The sequence below is a fragment of the Myxine glutinosa genome, chromosome 5, assembly GCF_964187855.1.
Source record: "Myxine glutinosa chromosome 5, kmMyxGlut1.1, whole genome shotgun sequence".
NCBI lineage: Eukaryota > Metazoa > Chordata > Myxini > Myxiniformes > Myxinidae > Myxine > Myxine glutinosa.
In genome coordinates, this window is record NC_136265.1 from 178,349,160 (window position 1) to 178,376,452 (window position 27,293).

General features: G+C 46.0%; 1 protein-coding gene across 3 annotated transcripts; it reads right to left on the reverse strand.

Annotated features, from left to right (window-relative positions):
* LOC137426665 (palmitoyltransferase ZDHHC3) lies at window positions 1-27,293 on the reverse strand. 3 transcript variants are annotated; one of them, XM_078779153.1, is made up of 8 exons: window positions 27,197-27,293; window positions 21,187-21,421; window positions 20,685-20,809; window positions 17,789-18,279; window positions 3,245-3,391; window positions 1,765-1,846; window positions 1,157-1,287; window positions 1-975 (listed from the first exon to the last, which is right to left on the reverse strand). In XM_078779153.1, the coding sequence occupies exons 4-8, from the start codon at window positions 18,272-18,274 to the stop codon at window positions 817-819; spliced, it is 1,005 nt and encodes a 334-aa protein (XP_078635279.1). In that variant the 5' UTR covers window positions 18,275-18,279; window positions 20,685-20,809; window positions 21,187-21,421; window positions 27,197-27,293; the 3' UTR covers window positions 1-816. The 3 variants fall into 3 exon arrangements, with proteins under 3 accessions (XP_078635279.1, XP_067971537.1, XP_067971534.1); XM_068115436.2 differs by lacking the exon at window positions 17,789-18,279 and having other exon boundaries at window positions 3,245-3,341; window positions 27,197-27,292; XM_068115433.2 differs by lacking the exon at window positions 1,765-1,846 and having other exon boundaries at window positions 3,245-3,341; window positions 27,197-27,287.

Genomic DNA, 27,293 nt, shown 5'->3' on the forward strand with positions numbered 1-27,293 from the left:
AAACATCCGATTCTGTGTATTGGCTGCAGACATCAAATACAAATTCCCTCAAAAAATCATCTACAAACATTCATTATCATTGTCATTTGTCATTCTGTCATTACAGAATGACAAATGTCATTACAAACAACGGTCCAGGGTCAGAGTTGAACCACAGTCTTACATTGAAAAAGAAATCCCAAGTAAGATTTTTGGTTCTATAATCCATTCCCACAGAGGCAAAAGTAGTTAAGGGGTCACCGAGTCGAGTTGAACGAGGCCATCACGAGTGACTAGAATGATTGAATGTTCCAAACTTTCAGATTCAAACATCTCAAGCTCTATTTGAATCGGTGGATGGTTCCTGCTTCCTGCAACTTGATCGTTTCTTTCCTTCACACGAGATTGAGTAAAATATAAATTACAAATCATGTTTCCCTCATGGTCAAATATGAGCCGCAAAATGTCTGAATCGGACGAGATCGGTGCCGGGACACGGACCGGCCGAGTTGTGCATCGACATGTTCAGAGTTCCGGCGCACAAGGCCCGACGGGATACGGCCCGCTCCCGATACTTCGGTCCCGACCAGTGGACGGCCCTTCGTAAGTCAGGGTTAGCATACGGGACGTCGTAGAGACTCCCACACAGGTGGTGCCGAGTCACGTTGTCAGGTTGAAATGGAAAGAGGTAACCTACGACGATGCCGAAAAGCCTCCGGTAGAAGAACGGAATCCTGGGAATTTGTCTGCAAACTGTCGTGTCACCGAGTTATCCAACGGGCAAACATCGGCGCAGCGACGAGGCGAAGGCGGAGGTGCAGACACGATGCGCGCGATTCAGACGATGTACTGGTACAGGTCAGATTTTCCGGGCTCCGGTGTGGAAAAAGGATTGAGCCAGGTAAAGGAACACTCGTGTCCAAATACCGCTTTGAGATTCAGCCATTTGGATTTGTTGACCCACTCCCTCTGCTCCTTCTTCAGTTGCTCGATTCCCTGCACACAGACACGCTGGTTGGTTGTGCTACGTATAAGATCTGTGCTTACTTTCAACATCGCAGGCCAATGTGTTCAGCAGGTATCATGCAAAAAAAACCCGAAGTCCACAGGTGAGACTTTTCCTTAATTACAAAAGAGTGGCATAAAAGTGCACGTTTGTTATGATGATTACCGTTACCGTTTCATCTGTGCAGATAGAATACATCTGGGTTCCAAACATAATTGCTGTGAAGACGAAGAAGAGGAGGCCTTCGAGGGTAAGCATGACCAGTAGCATGACCGTGACAGCTGGCGGTAAAGTGCTGCAGCCTGCACAGGTACAAGTAGGAGGGGAAATGGGGAGGGGCAATCTGCTGATCATTTGTGATGACGTATCAGGTGAGGAGGTGGAAAACGCACGGGGGAGAGATCAAAGGCAGGTCTCTTTGTGTCATTAGTGCGGTCTTCGACCAAACAATGAAAACATCAACGGTCTTGCAGAGTTGAAAAAGAAATAATGTATATCACCATCATGAGGAGAGAGAGGAAGAAGAAGAGGAAGCAGAGGAAGAATAAGAGGAGGAAGAAGAGGAAGAAGAAGAGGCAGAAGAAGAAGACGAAGAAAAATATGAAGGAAAAAAAAGAATTATGAAGAATGCAAGAACTAGTCAATGAACACAAAAAGGAAAGAACGAGATGATGAAAATAACGGAGAAAACAAGATGCTCCACAACGATGAAGAAGAGGCCTTACCAATGAAGACTAAATGGAGAACGTAAAGTGGAGGGAGCGAATAAAGACTCGTACCGGCAAAATGATCCTCAAAGCAATAAACAAAGTGCATTGCCACCAGGCCGAGGGTGTGCAGAGACATCAATGCAATGTACAACTGTCACGTGACACAAAGGAAGAGAAGCACACAATCAACCTGGAGGAAACGAAAAACATCATCAAAGTGATCTTACAACTACCATTCGAATACACCTGCCTAGAGTGACACCACCTTGGTGATGTCACTGAACACAAGACATTTTTGGTTTCATTATTATTATTATTATTATTATTATCATTTTCCTGCAAAATTGAGGCTCATGGAAGAGTGAGGTGACTAGGGAGAAAACGTGCCGCACCGACAATGGGACGGCGGGGCGACAAGCAGGGGAATGAACAAACGGGAAAAGGGAAGGGAAGGGAAGGGAAGGAAACACGGCAACAAAACCGACAAGGCCCCAAGAACACGCGGCCCGGACAAAGACGCACTAACTCAGCACGAAAACACACAGGACGGCACTCATTGAGACGTACAAATACATTACGTCGATAAATCAACAACAAGGACCAAGAACCCTCAAGACAATTTCGAAGAATGAATCCTCGTCTTTACAGAACATTCGCTCAGAGACGCAGCTCAGAGCGTCTGGCCGTGAATGAACCTGGAACCAGAATCGAACCACAAAGAAACCTTGTATACGACATTGAATGTACAACCTACCGTGTTGGACAAAACCCTGCATACACATGCAGACGCGCACACACTGAATTCAGAGTGACATCTCCCTTTATCAAAATATCAGATACCGTACCTGGAAGCAACAAGACACTCCCAAAAATCATGTAATTAGTAAGGATAATAAAGCAAACAACAACAACAACAACAACAACATTGTATGTTTTCTTCCGATAGTGTTTTAAGCTAATGTAGCAGCTTGTACATATATCACACACCCAGGACAAGGCCATTTGGAGATTTGTGCCTTTAGCACGAATTAGAAGCAAATCAGGAGAGCGCGATGTACTTCATCATGGATTAATACAGTCAGAGGTATCAAGTGTACTTTGGAAATATTTAGGACAGTAGATGTCAATTTACTTTTGTAAGAATGACAAGGACACTGGGGGACTACAGTCAAATTAACATGGGGTAAAGGAATTGAACTCGGGGTCACAGCACCAAGTGGTGGGGAACTGGGGGTTAAATCCCCCAAAAGAGTTGCATATTTCATGCGTACCCCCAATGTTGATTGCATGTATAAAGTTTCATTGAAATGTTAAAAATGTGCCCGGAATTGCATTGTTTGGTTTTTGACTCTGCCCCATGGGGGCAGGGCCAAAAATGATACTGGTCTTGCAACTTCTTGCCATGTGGTGATCACAACTACCAAGTTTGGTGAATTTCTGCACAACTGTGTAGGAGGATATAGGGTGACGGACAGACAGATGGAGTCGATTACAATATCCCTCCGTTCTTTTTCAGGAAGCGTGTGGATAACAATGAGGATCGTCTCACCGTGAAGAGCACAAAGTACTTCTGGTTGCTCTCTCCTATGCAGTTGTTCACCCAAGGACAGTGGTGGTCCATGCGGCGAATGCAGCGACGACAAACGCTGGACCAAAACACACAGATCGAATTGTTGTGCACCATTCCAGCATAAAACTACAACAAACAAGGTACATTATCATTATTTAATAAACAGACTCAAAGTACTGTTATTGTAATTCAATTCCGGTTATGCTTATTGGAAATTGGGGAGACCAGGGGGGACACGGGGGTATTCTTTTTGCTTTTTGGGAGAGTACCAAGTCTCAGCCACTCATCCTCCACCCCTGCCACCCCCACAACTTTCCATCACTTTTACCTTTCCTCCCTGTGTTCCCAAAGCCTTCCTGTTCATTCCTTCAAGGTGGTGTCTCCTTGCTATCAAATCCCTTAAGAAACGTGTAATCGAACATGATCTTCACTACCCTCGATAAGCGGATAAGCACGCTCGCATGCAGATCCCATGTCTGCCAGTTCCTCAATACTCCATTTGTCAGTATACTAGGGCATGCCCGTACTATATATATATCTAAAATTATATCCCCCCCCCTATTTACATGAAATGGTTTGGTCCAAAGCGAACGGCTTGCGAGTGGTGACAATCCCCCCCCTCTATTTACATGCAATGGTTCGGTCCAAAGCGAACGGCTTCCGGAGTTTGGTAAAGAAATCGCCATCGCGTACACAAACGCGCAGGAAAGCGAATGAATCGCAAATTCGTTTTTATTAGTTGTAAAACATAATGGCCAATTATTCAATTAGCGCCAACGTATTTTGGCTGTTTGCAATTTAATCGCAAGGAAAAGTAGAAAGAGAAGAGGGAAAAAAAGAAAAGCCTTGCCTTGCTGCAAACAGCTGCTGCAAACAACAACAACATGGAAGGCTGCACTGTCCGGAAGTTGGCATATCGCAGTTACGATTATTTTAGTGTTAATGGCCAATTATTCAATTAGCGCCAACGTATTTTGGCTGTTTGCAATTTAATCGCAAGGAAAAGTAGAAAGAGAAGAGGGAAAAAAAGAAAAGCCTTGCATTAACGCATTAACGCTTGCATTGCATTAACGGTTCGGCACACGTGATAGCTCGCTGCTCTCTGATTGGTTGAAGCGTTTTTTGGACATAGCTCGGTAGGTACTTGTCCGATTAATTACAAACCTTGAAAAGGCACATCCTCGGGTCCCCAGCAATATACCTGGCAAGTTTCAAGTATATCGGACCCGTGGTTGTCGAGAAACAGCGGTCACAGACAAACACACAGACACACAGACACACAGACACACAGACACACAGACACACAGACACACAGACACACAGACACACAGACACACAGAGATTACTGGAATTATAGATAGATTAACCTTTCAACTTCATTTATTCAGCCCTTCCACTCTTCCAGAGAGATCAATTGAAGGTTACCAATGTTGACGTGCCTGCAATGCCAGGATATACTTATTTCCCAAGAGCAGCCATCCATTACCAGCTGATTATTAGGACATTGCTCAAGTGACCTTTGCCATATTGCAATGCTGAAAATCATTCAACTGATGACCCTGAGTGAACAAACAATTCATTCAACTGATGATCCTGAGCGGACAAACAATTCATTCAACTGATGACCCTGAGCGAACAAACAATTCATTCAACTGATGATCCTGAGCGGACAAACAATTAATTCAACTGATGATCCTGAGCGGACAACCAATTCATTCAACTGATGACCCTGAGTGGACAAACAATTCATTCAACTGATGACCCTGAGCAAACAAACAATTAATTCATCTGGTGACCCTGAACAAACAAACAATTCATTCAACTGATGACCCTGAGTGAACAAACAATTCATTCAACTGATGACCCTGAACAAACAAATAATTCAATCAACTGATGACCCTGACCAAACAAACAATTCATTCAACTGATGACCCTGACCAAACAAACAATTCATTCAACTGATGACCCTGACCAAACAAACAATTCATTCAACTAATGACCCTGACCAAACAAGCAATTCATTCAACTGATGACCCTGACCAAACAAACAATTCATTCAACTGATGACCCTGACCAAACAAACAATTCATTCAACTGATGACCCTGACCAAACAAGCAATTCATTCAACTGATGACCCTGACCAAACAAACAATTCATTCAACTAATGACCCTGACCAAACAAACAATTCATTCAACTGATGACCCTGACCAAACAAACAATTCATTCAACTAATGACCCTGACCAATCAAGCAATTCATTCAACTGATGACCCTGAACAAACAAACAATTCATTCAACTGATGACCCTGAACAACCAAACAATTCATTCAACTGATGACCCTGAGTGAACAAACAATTCATTCAACTGATGACCCTGAACAAACAAATAATTCAATCAACTGATGACCCTGACCAAACAAGCAATTCATTCAACTGATGACCCTGACCAAACAAACAATTAATTCAACTGATGACCCTGACCAAACAAACAATTCATTCAATTGATGATCCTGACCAAACAAACAATTCATTCAACTGATGACCCTGACCAAACAAACAATTCATTCAACTAATGACCCTGACCAAACAAGCAATTCATTCAACTGATGATCCTGATCAAACAAGCAATTCATTCAACTGATGACCCTGAGCAAACAAACAATTAATTCATCTGGTGACCCTGAACAAACAAACAATTCATTCAACTGATGACCCTGAGTGAACAAACAATTCATTCAACTGATGACCCTGAACAAACAAATAATTCAATCAACTGATGACCCTGACCAAACAAACAATTCATTCAACTGATGACCCTGACCAAACAAGCAATTCATTCAACTGATGACCCTGACCAAACAAGCAATTGATTCAACTAATGACCCTGACCAAACAAGCAATTCATTCAACTGATGATCCTGACCAAACAAGCAATTCATTCAACTGATGACCCTGACCAAACAAACAATTCATTCAACTGATGACCCTGAGCAAACAAACAATTCATTCAACTGATGACCCTGACCAAACAAACAATTTATTCAACTGATGATCCTGACCAAACAAGCAATTCATTCAACTGATGACCCTGACCAAACAAACAATTCATTCAACTGATGACCCTGACCAAACAAGCAATTCATTCAACTGATGACCCTGACCAAACAAACAATTCATTCATCTGATGATCCTGAGCAAACAAACAATTCATTCAACTGATGACACTGAGTGAACAAAAATTCATTCAACTGATGACCGTGAGCAAACAAACAATTCATTCATCTGGTGACCCTGAACAAACAAATAATTCATTCAACTGATGATCCTGAGCAAACAAACAATTCATTCATCTGGTGACCCTGAGTAAACAAACAATTCATTCAACTGGTGATCCTGAGTGAACAAACAATTCATTCAACTGATGACCTTGAACAAACAAATAATTCATTCAACTGATGACGCTGAGCAAACAAACAATTCATTCAACTGATGACACTGAGCAAACAAACAATTCATTCAACTGATGACCCTGAGCAAACAAACAATTCATTCAACTGATGACCTTGAACAAACAAATAATTCATTCAACTGATGACCCTGAGTGAACAAACAATTCATTCAACTGATGACACTGAGCAAACAAACAATTCATTCAACTGATGACCCTGAGCAAACAAACAATTCATTCAACTGATGACCTTGAACAAACAAATAATTCATTCAACTGATGACACTGAGCAAACAAACAATTCATTCAACTGATGGCACTGAGCAAACAAACAATTCATTCAACTGATGATCCTGAGCGAACAAACAATTCATTCAACTGATGACACTGAGCAAACAAACAATTCATTCTACAACAAAGACGACGAAACGTCTGATGCCCCACGTGGAGATCGGTTTCTGAGGTTTGGGACATGGAATGTAGGGACAATGACAGGGAGATAAGGAGAAGTGGAGGAAGTATTGGTCAGAAGAAGAGTGGACATATGTTGTGTGCAGGAGACGAGATGGAAAGGAAGTGGTGTGAGAATGGTGAAGGGTAGGCAGGGACAGAAATACAAGTTTTTGTGGCACGGGTGCCCAGAAGGCGTGCATGGTGTTGGTGTCCTGTTTTCTGAGGAGTTTGTAGACAGTGTGGTAAGTGTGACTAGAGTGAGTGAAAGGTTGATGATGGTGAAAATGATGATTGGAAAGCTCTTGGTGAACGTCATCTCGGGATATGCTCCGCAGGTCGGTCGGAGCGATGAAGAGAAGGACAAGTTCTGGTGTACGATCGTGAAGCTGATGGAAAAGGTGAAAGATGAGGAAGTTGTTGTGGTAGGAGGAGACCTAAATGGACATGTGGGAAGGAGTATGGATGGTTTTGATGGAGTTCATGGTGGTTACGGATATGGTGTGAGAAATGGAGAAGGTGAAAGGATTTTGGAGTTTGCTGATGGAGCTGATTTGTAATACTCAGTTCCAGAAAGAGGATAATAAGCTTGTTACGTACACGTCAGGTGGGTCGACGACAAGCGTCGACTACCTGATGGTGCGTAGGCGAGATAGGGGCACCTCCAGGACACAAAGATGATCCCGGGGGAGGAGGCTGTTTCACAGCACCACTTGGTTGTCTGCGACATAAGGGTGAAAGGTGCGAGGAGAGCTCGGCGGGTGAAGTACCAACCGAGAATGAAGGTGTGGAGGTTGAAAGAGGTGACAGTGAGGGAGGCATTAAAACAGAGGCTGAGTATGGTAGCGGCTGATGTGGTTGAGCTTGAAAGTGGTTGGATGTCAATGAAAGATAGTCTGTTGGGAGCCATTGGTGAGGTATGTGGATGGACTAAAGGACCACCGAGGCACTCGGAAACATGGTGGTGGGATGAGGAAGTTGGAAAGAGGCTTGACGAGAAGAGGAAGAAGTTCAAGGAGTGGCAGAAGGCGAAGGGTTTAACGTATTTTTGACTCGAAGGTCAAAAGAAACTCATTTTGCAATAAATGTTCGTTTCCCATTTATCGTACACTTTCCAAAATCCAATTTCACCCCTCCCCTCCAAATCTTCCCCATCACCCCTCCCCTCCAAATCTTCCCCATCACCCCTCCCCTCCAAATCTTCCCCATCACCCATCCCTTTCAAATCTTCCCCCTTGCCCCTCCCCTCCAAATCCTCCCCATCACCCATCCCTTTCAAATCTCCCCCCTTGCCCCTTCCCTCCTAAACTCACCCCACACCCTTCCCCTCCTAGACTCCCCCTCACCCTTCCCTTCCTAGACTCCCCCCTCACCCCTCCCCTCCAAATCTCCCCCATCCCTTTCAAATCCCTCCCCTTGTCCCTCCCCTCATAAACTCCCCCCTTACCCCTCCCCTTCAAATCTCCCCACAGTCATTTCTTCTCCATTTCCCCCCTCTCACCCCTCCTCCTCAAAGCGTCCTCTCCGCTTCTTCCCCCTTCCAACTCTCACCTCCATCTCCCCCAACCTTCTGCCTCGCTCTTCCCCCTCCTCAAATAACACCTCACTGTGCCTCACACAATCACCGTCAAACCTTTTGTCCGCCCCATCCTTCCCTTTCTCCGACCCATTCTGAAATCTCTGACACACCTTCAACTGCTCTCCCCACCTCTTCCACATCTTACCCTACCCCTCCCCCCCCCCCCTGTTCTGTATCCGATGCTCCCCCTTCCTCTTCATTAACGGTATGGACCTCAAACATCCGGGGCCTTCGTTCAAACTTAACTGATCTCTCCATACAGGTTGCTTCTGACAAACCAGACGTGATCTGCTTAACAGAAACTTTCCTCCTTCATGATGTCTCTGATTCCTTCGTATCTATCCCGGGTTACTCCCTCCTCTGGTATGACAGACCTGAGCCTCGTCCTGGAGGTGGGGTTGCTATCTTTATCAAAAACTCTCTTTCTCACTCGCCCTGCACTGCCCTCTCTCCACCTCACCCTCAGGAATACCTCTGGCTATGGCTTCCCCTTCGCTCCCACCTCTTGTTCATATGTGTGCTGTACCGTCCACCAAACAGTGATGACTCCATCTACATCTCGCTGTCTGATAATATGGACCAACTTCTATCTACTCATCCCAACTCTCTCTTCCTCATATGTGTTGATTTCAATTGTCACCATGCCAGTTGGCTGGGTGTGGGTACCTCTCTCACCAGCCATGGCTCCTCAGCAAAGGACTTCTGCGACTCACTGGGACTGACACAATCTGTCAATTTCCCGACCCGGATCTCAGTCAACGGAGCATGTTCTCTTCTGGACTTGGTTATGACTAACTTCCCTGAAAATGTCTGCTGCTCTTCTTCTGCTCCAATCGGCTCATCTGATCATGTGCTTGTTAAAGTGGACATCTCTCTGACCATTCTCAGGGAGTCTCCTCAGCGTCGACGAGTCTGGCATTTCACTCAGGTCAACTGGCACAGTCTTCAAGCAGCCATAAATCATCTGGACTGGTCTCCCATCTCTACCGCCTCTGACATCAACTCATCCTGGGAATTCTTCCAAAGTAAATTGCTCTCTCTCATGCACAGATTTATCCCATCTCGTCTTCAGTTGTCATACCCTTCATCCTGTCCATGGTACACGGAATCTTGTGGTGAGGCTGCTGCCCAGAAACAACTTGCCTTCGTCTCCTGGAAAGCAAATCCAACGGAAGGAAATCTCATTTCCTTTCACAAAGCCCGAAACAGGTGTGTCTCCACCCTCAGGAGAGCCAGGAAACAATATCTCTCCGTTCTCAAGTCCGAACTCTCTTATCTGTCTCCCTCTTCCAAATCCTGGGGGCGTCTGGTCAAATCTGTTTCTGGTGTTTGTTCCCCCTCCGTCCCCTCCCTTACCTCAAACGGCTACACAGCTGAATCCGCACGTGAAAAAGCTGAATGCCTCAACTCTGTGTTTGCCTCTAAATCTTGTGTCCCAAATCCATCCCTCTCTGTACCCACCGTACCCAGCTGCTCCTGGACTCTGTGTCCTTTCCTCCTGACAAGGTGGAAAAGTTTCTGTCAACCCTCGACTTTGATTCTGCAACTGGACCTGACGGCATCAGCCCACGGGTCCTAAAATCCTGTTCTTCCGCTCTTTCACTCCCTCTCTCTGTTCTATTCACCCTCTCTTTTGCTCAAGGTCAACTGCCATCTGCTTGGAAATCAGCCAACATCACCGCTTTACAGAAAAAGGTGCAAAAACAGATCCTAGCAACTACAGACCAATCAGCCTTCTCCCAATTATCAGCAAAGTCATGGAATCTATCATTGCTTCGGATATGAAATCTTTCCTCTTCTCCAATGGCTTGATCTCTGATCATCAATTTGGTTTCAGACCAGGTCACTCCACTCTGGACATGCTGCTTCTGCTGTCTCAACAATGGATGGAGGTCCTCAATGCCAAACAGGAAATTCGAGCTGTCTCCCTTGACATATCACATGCCTTCGATATGGTCTGGCACCCCGCTCTGCTCACCAAACTCTCCTCCTTTGGTATCCATGGAAATCTCCACGCATGGCTGGCGGACTTCCTCTCTAGTCAAAGTCAACGTGTGGCCCTGAATGGGTTTCTCTCATCTCCTCTTCCTGTTCAGGCTGGAGTTCCCCAAGGCAGTGTTCTGGGCCCTGTGCTTTTTCTGGTCTTCATCAATGATCTCTCCGACTTTCTTGAAAATCCTCTCTATCTCTTTGCTGATGACTCTACTCTCTGCCGCTCCATTCCTCATCCCTCAGATCGGCAGTCTGCAGCCTCCTCACTCTCTGAAGACTTGGACAAAATCACAGACTGGGCAAACAAGTGGAACATGTCTTTCAATCCTGACAAATCTCACACTCTTACGATGTCTCTCCGAAAAGACCGACAGGACAACCCTCCCATCCACTTTCTGAATAATCCTCTCCAAGAAGTTTTGTCACTTAAGCTTTTGGGTCTCACTATCTGCCATGATCTTTCCTGGAAAAACCACATTTCAAATCTGGCCTCCAAAGCCAGTCGCCGACTGGGCATCCTCCGTCGTGCGAAGTCCTTCCTTGGCACACCTGAGCTCCTCACCACATATAAGGCTTTCATCCGCAGCTCAATGGAATACTGTTCCCCCCTCTGGGCTGGTGCTCCTGCCTCACACCTAGCTCGTCTTCATGCTGTTGAAACCAAATCGTTCAGAATCATTGTAATCTCCTGCGATGAAGCTACCTCCGAGGGCCTTTCACTTACTCACCGCAGGCAGGTTGGTGGTCTTTCTGTCTTCTACCAACTCCTCTCCGGCCTTGCTCCTCCAGCTCTCTCTGGGCTCTGTCCCCCAAATATTCCTACAGGTCGCACAAGATCTGCCTGCAACCCTCTTATGGTTAAACTGCCAAAATCAAGAATCTCTGCTCACTTTCACTCCCATCTGGTCTTCAATTATCCCACCCTCCATGATAGTCCATGGGCTGGGGTGGTTTCTGTGTGACTTTTATGTGCCCTAAGTTTCTCTTCATATTATTGAAGTAGACCATGTGGGACATCAAAAAAGTGAGGGTGGACATCTGGGAGCCTGGTCGGATTTGAGAAAATGACGTCACAATATCAAGCTTTTGCGTTCACGAGGCGACCAAAAATTTGGGGTAGGGGAAACTAAAATACTTATAACGCCACAACCATACATGATATAACTGCAAACTACCATTCAAAATATTTGTTTTTATTCACTCTACATGTGACAATATGTAATTATCTGATTATTATGCAAATTTGCTGTCCAGAGGTCAAAAGGTCATGGAAATCGGGGGTTGCTTAAAATCTGACCCACCGGAAGAAAAATGTGAGTTACAGGCTGCCTGTATTACTTGATAATGTTTGCTGGCTGTCAGAGGTTGCCAAGACATATCTCTATCACATGATATGCATTGTATAAGAATTAACCCTTTTGTAACGTAAACATCAACTTTGATAAATGGTGCTATTTCAGAAAAGCTGATTTTCCTTTGCAGCGGAAGACACATGCCACAAAATAAAGTAATCGAACATTTTCATCAGTATGAATATGATCTATCACCAACTACTTATTTCTTTAAGCCTAAATATCACTTAATTTACTAATTTCTTACAATATTCCCATGTCGTTAACCCACTAAGTCCTAAAACAAGCACCTGTAGAGGGGGGGGGGGGGGGGGGGTTCGGAACATCCTTAGTCCATTCAGTAAAAATAAACTGCTGAATTTGCTCAGTTTTAGTAATAGTCTAGGTTTTTATATCCAAATGAAGGTATACTGCTGACTGTAGTCACTATTCCAAATCATGCCAATTTGATAATGGGAGAAGGAATACATGTAGATGCCAGGAGTACATTTCCACACAGCTGTAAGTGTCACATATGAGTTCTGTTCGGTTTTAGATACAACCAGCTGTATTTTTACAGCAAACCTTCTCGTCTCCCATACCTTGGCACTTGCAGAACTTGCAACAATGCAGGTCACTCTTTCGACATGCACATCTCTCTGTCGCACATTTCAAGCAAGTTCATTGCACAGCATATTCCTCGGGAATGGGTCTGATGGCCTTATCTGGATGGAGAAGTTCATCTTCCTCTTCAAATCCGTATAGGAAAGGATTCAACTCAGTCGTATTTGCAGAGAGAATTGATGTCATCACATATGTAGCATAATATGCCCTTAGAATATGGGCCTTTATGGCATGGCTTGTAGGTGGCAACTTCTCGAGTGGGGTTTTGCTGTGGTGATAATTATGATCCCTGAGTTCATCCATTGTTGTGCAGGTAGTTCCATTCTTTAGGACTTTCACTAGATATGATTCTACTCTCTCAACTTCATCGTCAGAAGGTCCATTTTGGCTACAACCAAATCCTTGAAGGTAGTCTACTGGGTTTGCTTTAAGGGCCGCTTGCTTTGTGCCAACCTTGCTGGTGTAATCACACCCAGTGAGCGTATGCACAGTGGGAAGGACTTTGCATAGGTCAGGCCCTTTATCTGACGCAAGAGAATGTATTGGAATATATTTGGTAGAGTTTCCACTGCCAGCTTTCAACCACAGTTCATAAAGGCCCTTTTCATGCAGTACATCCCAGTAAAAGAGCAACAGCACAAATACATCAGTGTCTGGGGATAACACCACTAGTCGTTGTATTCCGTGCTCCACAGCATGTAAGGCGTGGGGTATAATTCGTGTATCTGCTTCCTCTATATCAATGCAGAGTTCTGGAATGTCCCTGCAATAGCCATCACAACAGGAAAGACATGGGACTTCGACAGATTCACTTGAAAAGCCTACTATTCACTTCCGCTTCCGGTCCGGTCTGGAGAGGACGCTGGCGTTACTTGTTCGCCGCTTCTCCGACTGGGCCATTGTACATAGTTTGCTTTTCTGGTGGTCGTGGCGGATTTTTGACCGTTGGGTCTGCCCTCTGCTCGGTCCCGGCTCTGCTCCTGGCTTCGCCTGCCCGGCTCCTCCACTGTTTCCTCAGGCCCGCTCCCGTTGTTTGCGGCGGTGGCTGTTTGCCGCTGTGGTCTTGATTAGCGGCTGCAGTCGTTTGCCGCTGCGTTTGCCGCTTTGCCTCCTCGACCTTGGCCTCGTACTCGTCCCTTCGCTCCTGCCTGGCATGGCTCTGAGGTACTCCGCCGCAGGGCTTCTTCTGCTCGGTACCCGCTCCACCCCATCATGCATCTCTGCCATTAAATCAAATGGACTCCTCCGACGACCCAGGTACATTCACCGTGGCTCCGGTCGTAAGTTTGTTTATTTGCAATCAGGTCACTCCATCCCCGTCCTCTGGTCGGCTCAGCGCACTCTCACTCTTCGTCCCAGCGCACCTGGTCACAGCAACGCACACGATCGCACCTCCTGCCTACGAACCCTGGCTAAATCACCTGAATTCATCCCTGCTGTTCAAAACAACATCAAGCTCACCCTGTTCAACACCCGGTCCCTCAACAACAAATGCCTCATCCTGAACGAATACATCCTGGATAACAAACTGGACTTTCTCTGTCTCACCGAAACCTGGCAACAACCTCTGGACTACTACACACTTAACCTCACCACACCCAATGGATATTCCTACGTCAATAAACCACGCTCGGAGGGCCGAGGTGGTGGAATTGCCGTTATCCACCGTCAAGACATCAAGACCAACCTCATCTCCATCTCATCTGCTCCATCATTTGAACACCTGGCTTTAAAACTCTCTGGTCGCACGCAGTCAGTCATGGCTGTCGTCTACCGCCCTCCCAAACCACACCCATCATTCCTGTCTGACTTCTCCTACTTTCTGACCCAGCTATGTTCCCTCTCCCCCTCAATCCTCCTCCTTGGTGATTTCAATATCCACATGGACTCCACTGACTCCACAATAACCACTGACTTCACTGATTTACTCACCTGCTTTAACCTCACTCAACATGTCGACTTTCCTACCCATATCCGTGGTCACATTTTGGACCTTGTCTGCTCCACTGGATTAAATTTGCACCATCTCTATGGCTCCGACCTCACCCTCTCTGACCACTTAGCCATCACTCTGACCATCAACATCCCCGCCCCAACACCAAGGCATTATCGCACAATCAACTTCCGTAAGCTAAACGCTCTTTCACCTACCTCATTCTCATCCACCCTCTCTGAAAAAATGTCCACTTCTCCCTTCATTGACCTCCACACCCCTTCCGACCTCACTGACTACTACAACCACACTCTCTCCTCCTGCCTTGACCAGCTTGCGCCTGTAAAAACCAAAACAGTTTCTTTCACCCATTCTGCTCCCTGGTTTACCCCTGAACTCCACCTGATGAAAACTCGTGCTCGCCAACTTGAAAGACTCCGCAATAAAACGGGTCTCACAGTTCACTCCCAAGCCTACAAGGACCACCTACAACACTACAAAGATGCCCTCTCCCGCGCCCGCTCTGCCTACTACTCTCAAATTATCCACTCTGGCTCCGGAAACCCAAAAGCACTCTTCTCGACAATAAACAAACTCCTCCGCCCCCTGAACACCACCACCCAGTCATTCACAGTAGACAACTGCATCTCCTTCCTCTCTTTCTTCCAACGCAAAATTGACAACATCTACAACAGCTTGACCACCGCCGCACCCGCTCCCCCTCCAACCACCTGCCCCCCCTTGTCCTGCCATCCCCTGTCTCGGTTCTCCCCAATCTCCCCTACTGACCTCTCTGAACTCCTCATAGGAATGAAAACTGCCACCTGCACTCTTGACCCCATCCCCTCCAGCTTTGTCAAAGCCTCCCTCCCTGCTCTCTCTCCACTTATCATTGCAACAATAAACTCCTCCCTGTCTACAGGCATCGTCCCACCTTCCCTCAAAATTGCTGCTGTTACCCCCATTCTAAAAAAACCTGGTCTAAACCCTGACACCCTAAACAACTTCAGACCCATCTCCAACCTACCCTTTCTGTCAAAAGTTTTGGAACGCGCTGTAGCCACTCAACTCAAACATCATCTCTCTGCCAATAACCTGTATGAAACATTCCAATCCGGATTCCGGTCCAACCACAGTACTGAAACTGCTCTCCTCAAAATCACCAATGACCTTCTCCTCTCCTCTGACGCTGGCAACCTCAACATTCTCGTCCTCCTCGACCTCAGCGCTGCCTTTGACACCATCGATCACACTATCCTCCTCACCCGACTTGAATCCACCTTTAACGTTACCGGCACTGCCCTCTCTTGGATTAAATCATACCTCTCTGACAGATGCCAGTTCATCTCCATCAATAACTGCAAATCCCCCACTGCTCCCCTCCCCCAAGGTGTCCCCCAAGGTTCAGTTCTTGGCCCCCTCCTCTTCATCCTTTACCTGTCCCCGCTCGGTCACTTAATCCGCCGTCATGGTCTCCAATTCCACTGCTTCGCCGATGACATCCAGCTTTTCATCTCCACCAAGTCCGTCTCCACCGACACCCACTCTATCCTGACAAACTGCATCACTGAAATAAAATCCTGGCTTCAAATCAACTTCCTCAAGCTTAACTGTGATAAATCTGAAATAATCATCATTGGCCCAAAAACGCTCACAAAATCCACCCATAACTTTGCCCTCAACATCGACGGTATCCCAGTATCCACCTCCCCTCACATCCGGAATCTTGGCATCATCTTTGACCAAACCCTTTCCTTCGACAAATACACTAAACAGATCACAAAGTCAGCCTTCTTTCACCTGAAAAACATTGCCCGTCTCCGCTCATCCCTCTCCTCCACGGCTGCAGAAACCCTCATCCACGCCTTCATCACCTCCCGTCTGGACTACTGCAATAGCCTCCTCTATGGTTCACCCTCAAAAATCACCAATAAACTCCAATACATTCAGAACTCCGCTGCCCGTCTACTCACCCATTCCCGGACCCGTGACCACATCACCCGCGTCCTTTACAAGCTTCACTGGCTCCCCATCCCCCAGAGAATCCAGTACAAAATCCTCCTCTTGACATACAAAGCCCTCCATAACCTGGCCCCATCCTACCTGGCTGACCTCCTCTCCAGACACACTCCCACCCGCAACCTCCGCTCTGCTGGTACCAACCTCCTGACCCCCTCCATCCGGACCAAATTCAGATCCTGGGGGGACAGGGCCTTCTCCATCGCTGCTCCCACCCTCTGGAACTCACTACCTCACACCATCAGAGACTCCTCCTCACTCACCACATTCAAAACATCACTAAAGACCCACCTGTTCAACACTGCATTCAACATTCAACCCACAGCATTTAACCCCTGACTATCTCTTCTCCTTCTCCCTCCTTTTGCTTTAAATATTTCCCTATTGATTCTTGTCTTTTTGCAATTGTTGTTTTCATGTATTGTTATGCATTATGTTTGCCACTCTGTCAAAGCGCCTTTGGGCTTCTGGAAAAGCGCTATACAAAATAAATGAATTATTATTATTATTATTACTACCTACTACCTTACATGAAGAAGCAAATGACTCAGCATCAAAATTATACAAAATGGAAAAGAAACTTAACAGCGGTTCAGGGATCTTTATACTCTCCCAAGCAGTTTTCAAGTCATTCATATCGCAAAACCGATCCTGAAGATCAAAGTCATACTCTAAAAGACACTGTCTTATGCTTTCTGCACACTGACGGATAGGGTCATTAGCGCGAATTGTCTCAGCCATATGCTGGACATTGACATCTTTGCCAAAAAACATCACAGACTTATTGGCCTCTTTAGGCACAGAGAATCTAATTCTATCTCCAAAGTGATTAAGTAAGAGTACATTTACTTCCTTGTTAGTTACTCTTTTACATGACGTAATTTCACGGTTCACACAGTCTCTTACAAAGCTTTGTTCATAACCAAAGCCTTGATTTATCCCAATCTCTATGTCCTTCACTACTTGTTCCCATGCTTGTTGCTTGTGGGTCGCAGGTTTTTCTGTTTGTCCTTTCTCAAATATACGCTCATAGTTCAGCAAATAACTTTTAATACACAAATTGTGGCAATATAAGTCGACACCAAATACTGCACTAACACTTTGTATGTCACAAGTGCGAGTGTAAACATCATCCTGAAAGCTTACGGTTGTCTCCAAGAATTTACTGGCCCTGTCACACTCTGATATGCGGTATTTCTGATGCACCCCATGGTGCTTCTTGTATCCACAGATGACACATGATAACTCCCTCATGTCCGGTACATTGGAAGGTCCAGGTCTCGGCGAGATGCTTGAGCGAGAGCGGCGTGATGATGCCTCACGACTGACTTCTTCACTGCCACTAGAAGTGGAGGCGGAAGCTTTACTGATATTTTCCAACGATTTTTTGTGAGTGTAAGCTTTGTAACACAGATTGTCCATATGATAGACAAATTCTTCATCTTCAAGGGTGCGAAGTCTTTTGGCAACATGGTCATTTCGTTCTGCAGCAGCCTCACGTATTCGTTTCCGCCCATGTTCAGTGCTTGTGGGGTTTTTTTCTTTCGAAGATTGGCAAATGATGCATTTATCAAGATCAAGGTATTCACTGTCTCCAGCTCCACCAACCAAGCTGACACCAGTGTTCTGCATCTCATCTGAAACAAACCAGAAGGGCATTCCATGAACATGGGTGATGGCAGCATTATTGTAAGTCATAACACACCTGAAAGGCATACATAATCTGACATCTTGGCAGGATAAATCAACTTTCAGCCCTCTGAAAGCTGTCTGGTGATAAACATGCTATTGGGATAATGAAGATCGGACAGACGTTTAGTTAGACTTGCGTTGGGCAGGCGGCGTTACTGCTCGACCATTTGCGAGCCTGTTTACATTCCTGTACTTGATGGGGTATGCATGTGTGCACTGGTGTGTAGTGAAGGCTGATTATACGACTGATTTTGTTTAAGCCTTTCTGTAGATAAAAACACCTACCACAAGTAGTCTGTGCGTTAAAACATGAGAACTGTCTGTCAAATTGAAGATTGTAATGTTGATTCAATTTTTACTTTCACTTTCACCCATGAGGAAATGCACTTATACAGTGCTGCCACCAAGCTGTCAATACTAGAATCGGTGGTAGTGCCCTCTAACAGAACCACGTGGAACTACTCTATTGTGGGAATCCAAAGAAGCCTCAAATGACTGGAGATAATGAGAACTGACTAGAAATAGAGGACTCAACCTCTGGCCATTTTAAAACAACTGAAATAAAAGGGTTAAATGGTTCATCGTTGTCAGAAATAGCAAGAAGTCATTTCCTCTGGGTCTTCTGCTGATGTGTATAGTAATAATCTAAAAGAGGTTTACAAAACAATCACCAACCTGTATGGTATGAATAATGTATACTTAGACGATGGAAAAACTGGAATTTCTGACATGTCTGAAATAGCACCATTTATCAAAGTTGATGTTTACGTTACAAAAGGGTTAATTCTTATACAATGCATATCATGTGATAGAGATATGTCTTGGCAACCTCTGACAGCCAGCAAACATTCTCAAGTAGTACAGGCAGCCTGTAACTCACATTTTTCTTCCGGTGGGTCAGATTTTAAGCAACCCCCGATTTCCATGACCTTTTGACCTCTGGACAGCAAATTTGCATAATAATCAGATAATTACATATTGTCACATGTAGAGTGAATAAAAACAAATATTTTGAATGGTAGTTTGCAGTTATATCATGTATGGTTGTGGCGTTATAAGCATTTTAGTTTCCCCTACCCCAAATTTTTGGTCGCCTCATGAACACAAAAGCTTGATATTGTGACGTCATTTTCTCAAATCCAACCAGGCTCCCAGATGTCCACCCTCACTTTTTTGATGTCCCACATGGTCTACTTCAATAATATGAAGAGAAACTTAGGGCACATAAAAGTCACACAGAAACCACCCCAGCCCATGGACTATGAGTGGAGGTGAGCAGTGATCCTGGATTTAGGTAGTTTCACCAGTTGTGGTTGCTGGTGGACCGTGTGTGCCCTCCTGTTTACTTCCAATCATCAGCAAGGTCATGGAATCCATCATGACAGCTGATATAAAATCCTTCCTTTTCTCCAAAGGCTTCATCTGAGATCACCAATTTGAGGTCAGACTCGGTCACTCTACTCTGGGCTGACAGGATGGCCTGGACAGGATGGCCTAGCGGTATGCACACTCACCTTTAACTTGTCTAGACTGGGTTCAAATCCCAACCCAGCAATGAACTGTCATCCCAGTATTTCAGATGCAATGTGATTCATCAATGTGGTGTGCCATGCCTCGGACAGATGTTAAACAGGCGTCCCTTTGCCAGCATTCGTTGGTGGGCGTGAAATATCCCATGGTGTCTTTCACAAAGAGAATGCCAGCTATTGCTGGCACCATGAACAAATGTCTGTCCTAACTAGCAGAGGGCACTGCATCAGTGGCACAGCCGTGCCCTCGACCAATGATGCTACCCAGTGGCCTTGGGCTGCATACGAATGAAGAAACTCTAACTTGCACATGCTGCTCTTACTCTCCCAACATGGATGACAGCCCTCAATGTCAAACATGAGATCAGAGCCGTCTCTCAAGACATATATAACCCCCATTAATTCCCGCCCCCCCTCCCCCCAGTTCTTCCCCACCCCCAAATCCACCTTCTTCCAAATTTCCAGGTCTTCCTTCTTGAGAGTTTCCTTCTGTATACATCTTGTCCACCCCCTGCGTCCTTTCATGCCCCTCATTCCTCCCCACACCCATCATTTATCCAAGTCTCCCTCTGTTTTGTCCTTCAACCCACCTGTTGGTGTTTCATCCCCCTCTCTACTATTCCTTTTGTTCTCTTCTGTCCAGATCTGTTCAGTGATCTTTCTCTCCCACGAGCCTTGACGTTGTATAAAAAACCAGGAAAAAAAAATCAAGGACAAAAAGTAGTGCTAAAAACTAGCACAGTTGTTGAGTCATCCAATAATGGGAACGTGTGATCACAATTCCACGCTTTACAATCCCCATTGGCCAAGCTCCTTCCTACCTGCAGTGGTGAGCCCTGTCTGGCTTGATGCTGCAACACTTCGGACACTTATAAACCAGCTGTCCGGGTCTCAGCTGCAAGCTTTCGATGTACTCCGGCGTGGCATTCCCAAGGGTGACTGCTCCCTGGTATATGGAAACAACGGCAATCATACCTTATCAACAGGTACATACTGACATCTATAGGAAGGAATAAAACAAACCAAGCATATGTACTTACACACTGCTTCAAAACATTAAAATAACGAGTCTTTGTTTTTCCTTTGTTCAACTGCAAAATGATGACAACTATCCCTTATGTTCATAGCAATTAAAAATAAGTCAGGTGACAGGTATATGATGCAATATGCAATATAGAGACCACTTAAGTGAGCATTAAGTGACGGCGACTTTTTCCCAGTGGTTGTAAATTATACAATGTCTGAGTGAAAGCGGTCTCAGTTTTACTTCAGCGGTGACAAGAGATACAAACACGAATCAAGATTGGTGTAACCGTAGCTCACGGGGTTGGTAAACATGGAGCGCAGGTGAGCGGCGACAGCAAAAAGTGCAAGGACGTGGAACAAGACTCCATTGCAAATCGAATAAGGCGAGGGCCAGCTGGGGAGCAGGATGACCGACGTCACGACAACTTCAGCGTACACGAGAAGCAACCACGTGAAGACGGCACAGGTCACTCCGCACGCATCTTGCACCAACCACAAATTTGCAAACATGACCACCCACTGTATGCACACACTTGGAAAAATGGAAAAAGCGTGCACGCATGTACACACAGGCACCAAGGTGAAGTTCAACTCCATCACAAACAAAATCAACTCCCTTATCATGAGCACCGAGGAGGAGGGGGTGGAGGGGGTGGAGGGGGTGAGGGCAAAAGCAAACTTAACTTTGTGCAAGTTTTGCATCCCAGAATAACAATATTTATCTGATATCTGGTCCAGTAGACCCTTGTGTTAGTAGACCATTTGTCAATCAGAGTTCGTCGATTCTATGCACATGCCAGGCTAAGATGGGTGTGGGACCATCTTTATATAATGAAGAGACGTTCGTCATTCTTTTCCAATTAGAAGAATGATTATTATCAGCATATGGAAAAAAAGAATCGACCTATGATTTATGTGACCTCCAGGGGTCATAAGGTACACTTGTACATCATTCCTGAAATGCTGACCATCTTGGTTACAAATATCCTTAAGTGCCCAGACATGAAAAGAAGGTAAGACAAATAATTTGGCATCTTACAGGATCTGTCACATTTACGTACAGTCGTGGCCAAAGATATTGGCACCCTTGCACCTTTTTCAAATAACTTTCAAATTTTCTCTAAAAATAAGTTGAAATTGACAAAAGTATTTGGTCTCCACAATTCTATATTTCACTATTAATATTACAGAACCTTTGTTTTTGATTCAGAACTTAATATATCCTTTTAAATCCAAAAACAAAAAGAAATGGCATTGACAAAATGATTGACACCCTAGACTTAATATTTGGTAGCACAGACTTTGGGACAAAATAACTGCAGTCAAGTGCTTCCTATAGCCTTAAATGAGCTTCCTCCACTTCTCTACTGGCAGTTTGGCCCATACCACTCTTCTTATACAAACTGCTCCAGTTCTCCCAGATTTGAAGGGTACCTTTTCTCAACTGCTGTTTTCAGATCTCCCCACAGGTGTTCAATGGGATTTAGATTTGGACTCATTGCTGGCCACTTCAGAACAGTCCAGCGTTTTGTCTGGAACCATTCCTGGGTGCTTTTTGAAGTGTGTGTTGGGGTCATTGTCCTGTTGCAAGACCCATTACCTTCGACGGAGACCCAGCTTTCTGACACTGGGTTCAACATTGTGCTCCTAAATGCCTTGGTAATCTCCTGATTTCATGATGCCATGCACACATTCAACGCACCCAGTGCCAAAGGCAGCACAGCAACCACAAAACATCACTGAACCTCCTCCATGTTTGACTGTAGGGAATGTGTTCTTTTCTTTCAAGGCTTCATTTTGTTTTCTGTAAACATAGAGATGATGTGCTTTACCAAAAAGCTATAATTTGGTCTCATCTGTCCACAGGACATTCTCCCAGAAGGATTTTGGCTTGTTCAGGTGTGTTTTGGAAAACTCCAGACGGGCTTTCTCAGCAGTGGAGTCCTTCTGGGTCTCCTACCATAGAACCCACTTTCATTGGGTTGGCGATGGATTGTGCGAGTTGAAACGGTCGTACCTTGTGTCTGAAGGTCACCTTGAATCTGTTTGGCAGTTGATCGAAGTGCTTTCTCCACCATTCAAACAATCCTTCGCTGCAATCTACGATCAAGTTTTCTCTTGCGGCCACGTCCAGGAAGGTTGGCTATAGTGCCATGGGCCTTAAACTTCCTGATATCATTGCGTACGGTGAACACAGGAACATCAAGGTCTCTGGAGATGAACTTGTAGCTTTGAGATTGTCCATGCTTGGCTACAATCTTGTGTCTGACCTCCCCACACAATTCTCTGGTTTTCTTTCTTTTCTCCATGCTCATTGCGGTACACACAGTGACACAAAACAGCAGAATGACTCCGTTTCTCCATTCAAACTGGTTGAATGAGTGATTTTTATATTGCAGGCACCTGCAACTCACCACAGGTGAGTTCAATTCCAAAGTAAAGGAGAATCACCTGCTTGAAATCTAATTATTTCTAACAACTTCTAAAAAGTGCCAATAATATTGTACGGGCCATTTTAGGATTTCTGTGTGGAATAAGCTAAGATTTAATAATTTTTTCAGCTTTTTTTGTTTTGTTCCACTGCAAACCAAAGAAATACAAATGTGTGGATACCAAAATATTTTTTAATTTCAACAATTTTCTGGAAGAAATGGTGCATTATTTCAGAAAGGTTCAACGGTGCCAATAATTTTGGCCACGACTGTACCTACGGGTGAAGTACAATCTCGGGGTGCTGGCCTATGCATCAGGTAAATAAGTTCTTCATTCGCATCGACTGTCTGCAGCTTCAAATCCATTGCACGGGCGCTAAGGATTCCGGAATCGTTTTTGAGACTCATTCTCCACATTCCAGCTTGCTAGTTGGTTTCTCATGCATGGTATGTAGAGAGAGCAATGGCCCAGTTACATAAAATTCCCTCATTCTTAAGGAAAGACTCCCCTTAAGGTACACTATGATTCTTTAGTGAAGGATTTCACTGAAGGCTGTTTCATAAACAGCCCTTAGGACATCCTCAAGTAAGGATTCGTCCGTACATGTGACTTGAAGCTTCAAGTTCCAGAGATTCAAAATTCCTCTCAATCGTGAGGATGTTTCTGCACTTTTCATGTGATAAACATTTTTTATGTGAAGGGAGCCCCTCAAAGGTTATATGGAGTTAAGAGATTGGACAAGACTTGTTACTTTGGGAGTCTCTAAAAAAGGTCAACCATGACCCGTGGCTTTGAGAGCCGATTAACTGTTCATGTCCAATGACCTTTATCAAATCAGAATGAATCACAAACCTGTTAGGATATCGGCTTTTGGGAGCGCAACACTGTGTCTGTGTCCTTGTCTGTCTCTTTTTTTTTCTTGTTCCATTGTTATAGATCTGTCGTTACTCTTAATAAGCGGCACCCACACCTACTTTCAGCATGCACCTTCTCTATTCACAGTCATCACATCCATTTGAAAAGAAAAGTAGAAATATGTATGTCCTGCATTTAACCTTACCACAGCTCGTGGGGTGAGGGTAGGAAGAGGAAGGTGAATGGGGTCAAGAAAGGTGTATCGGGTCGAGGAGGATGAAGGTGGAAGGGGAGATTCAAGGAAGGTGAAGGGCGGTGGAGGTCACCGAAGATGAATAGGGGAGGGATCGAGGAAGGTGAAAGGAGGGTTTGAGGAAGGTGAAGAGGTCGAGGAAAGTGAAGGGGTCGAAGAAAGTGAAGGGGTCGAGGAAAGTGAAAGGGTCGAGGAAAGTGAAGGGGGTCGAGGAAAGTGAAGGGGTCGAAGAAAGTGAAGGGGTCGAGGAAAGTGAAAGGGTCGAGGAAAGTGAAGGGGTCGAGGAAAGTGAAGGGGTCGAGGAAAGTGAAGGGGTCGAGGAAAGTGAAGGGGTCGAGGAAAGTGAAGGGGATCGAGGAAGGTGAAGGGGATCGAGGAAGGTGAAGGGGATCGAGGAAGGTGAATGGGTCAAGAAAGGTGAAGTGGTCGAGGAAAGTGAAGGGGTCGAGGAAAGTGAAGGGGATCGAGGAAGGTGAAGGGGATCGAGGAAGGTGAATGGGTCGAGAAAGGTGAAGGGGTCGAAGAAAGTGAAGGGGTCGAGGAAAGTGAAGGGGTCGAGGAAAGTGAAGGGGTCGAGGAAAGTGAAGGGGATCGAGGAAGGTGAAGGGGTCGAGGAAAGTGAAGGGGGTCGACGAAAGTGAAGGGGTCGAAGAAAGTGAAGGGGTCGAGGAAAGTGAAGGGGTCGAGGAAAGTGAAGGGGTCGAGGAAAGTGAAGGGGTCGAGGAAAGTGAAGGGGTCGAGGAAAGTGAAGGGGTCGAGGAAAGTGAAGGGGATCGAGGAAGGTGAAGGGGATCGAGGAAGGTGAATGGGTCGAGAAAGGTGAAGTGGTCGAGGAAAGTGAAGGGGTCGAGGAAAGTGAAGGGGTCGAGGAAAGTGAAGGGGTCGAGGAAAGTGAAGGGGTCGAGGAAAGTGAAGGGGTCGAGGAAAGTGAAAGGGTCGAGGAAAGTGAAGGGGTCGAGGAAAGTGAAGGGGTCGAGGAAAGTGAAGGGGTCGAGGAAAGTGAAGGGGTCGAGGAAAGTGAAGGGGTCGAGGAAAGTGAAGGGGTCGAGGAAAGTGAAGGGGGTCGAGGAAGGTGAATGGGTCGAGGAAAGTGAAGGGGTCGAGGAAAGTGAAGGGGTCGAAGAAAGTGAAGGGGTCGAGGAAGGTGAAAGGGTCGAGGAAAGTGAAGGGGTCGAGGAAAGTGAAGGGGTCGAAGAAAGTGAAGGGGTCGAGGAAAGTGAAGGGGTCGAAGAAAGTGAGGGGGTCGAGGAAAGTGAAAGGGTCGAGGAAAGTGAAGGGGTCGAGGAAAGTGAAGGGGTCGAGGAAAGTGAAGGGGTCGAGGAAAGTGAAGGGGTCGAGGAAAGTGAAGGGGGTCGAGGAAAGTGAAGGGGTCAAATAAGGTGAAGGGAGGGGTTGAGGAAGGTGGAGGGTGGGGTTGAGGAAGGTGGAGGGTGGGGTTGAGGAAGGTGGAGGGTGGGGTCGAGGAAGGTGAAGGGATGGGCTGAGGAAGGTGAAGGGAGGGGTCGAGGCAGGTGAAGTGAGGGGTCGAGGAAGGTGAAGTGAGGGGTCGAGGAAGGTGAAGGCAGGGGTCAAGGAAGGTAAAGGGATGGGCTGAGGAAGGTGGAGGGTTGGGCTGAGGAAGGTGGAGGGAGGGGTCAAGGAAGGTGGAGGGAGGGGTCAAGGAAGGTGAAGGGATGGGCTGAGGAAGGTGAAGGGAAAGGTCGAGGAGGGTGAAGGCGGGAGGAAGGGGGTTCAAGGAATGTGAAGGGGGCCAGTGAAGGTGAAGTAGAGAAAAAAATAATATTAGGACAACAAAATAAAAGCTGTTTGTTCCAAACTTCATCACACCAAATTCATACATATTGTCGGGATTCTAAAGTTACAGGAAATGAGCGCGAGTGTGCGTCCCCTTTCTTCCCTGATAGTACCGGTATTCGCCCCATTCCTCCCTGGTTGTACCAGTATTCACCCCATTCCTCCCTGGTAGGACCAGTATCCGTCCCCCTTCCTCCCTGGTTGTACCAGTATTCACCCCATTCCTCTCTGGTAGTACCAGTATCCGTCCCCCTTCCTCCCTGGTATTACCGGTATTCGTCCCCATTCCTCCCTGGTAGTACCGGTATCCGTCCCCCTTCCTCCCTGGTATTACCGGTATTCGTCCCCATTCCTCCCTGGTAGTACCGGTATCCGTCCCCCTTCCTCCCTGGTATTACCGGTATTCGTCCCCATTCCTCCCTGGTAGTACCGGTATCCGTCCCCCTTCCTCCCTGGTATTACCGGTATTCGTCCCCATTCCTCCCTGGTAGTACCGGTATCCGTCCCCCTTCCTCCCTGGTAGTGGTAGTACCAGTATTCACCCCATTCCTCCCTGGTTGTACCGGTATTCGCCCCCTTCCTCTCTGGTTGTACCAGTATTCACCCCATTCCTCCCTGGTAGTACCGGTATCCGTCCCCCTCCCTCCCTGGAGGTACCAGTATTCACCCAATTGCTCTCTGGTAGTACCGGTATCCGTCCCCCTTCCTCCCTGGTAGTACCGGTATCCGTCACCTTTCCTCCCTGGTAGTACCGGTATTCGTCCCCTTCTTCCCTGTTGTGTTCGTACCTGTCTACCTGACTGCCGCAATCAAAAGCTCAAAACAGTCACATTGAGGCGCGGAGATCACCATTTACTACCAGTACCACAGGGACTCGAGTTCGATACAAACTGATAATACGAATAAAGAATCTTGTTTTCGAGCGAATAAAAAGCAATTTTAAATGTTGAGGCTATAAGAGACCGCGAATACCAGAGGATCTTGAGATTATCGGTCTATAAGGATGTCTGCGGACACGTCCATCTTCGAGCCATGCTACCGACCATCCACACTCACTTCCGGTAAGTCT

What these genes read in the sequence shown, in the direction of transcription:
- LOC137426665 (XM_078779153.1), bottom strand. Translation starts at nt 18,274, where the DNA reads ATGCAGAACACTGGTGTCAGCTTGGTTGGTGGAGCTGGAGACAGTGAA. An exon ending in CTTTGAGGATCATTTTGCCG is followed by an intron (nt 1,288 to 1,764) that starts GTACGAGTCTTT and finishes GTACCTGTGCAG; the next exon opens with GCTGCAGCACTTTACCGCCA. An exon ending in CTATCTGCACAGATGAAACG is followed by an intron (nt 976 to 1,156) that starts GTAACGGTAATC and finishes GTCTGTGTGCAG; the next exon opens with GGAATCGAGCAACTGAAGAA.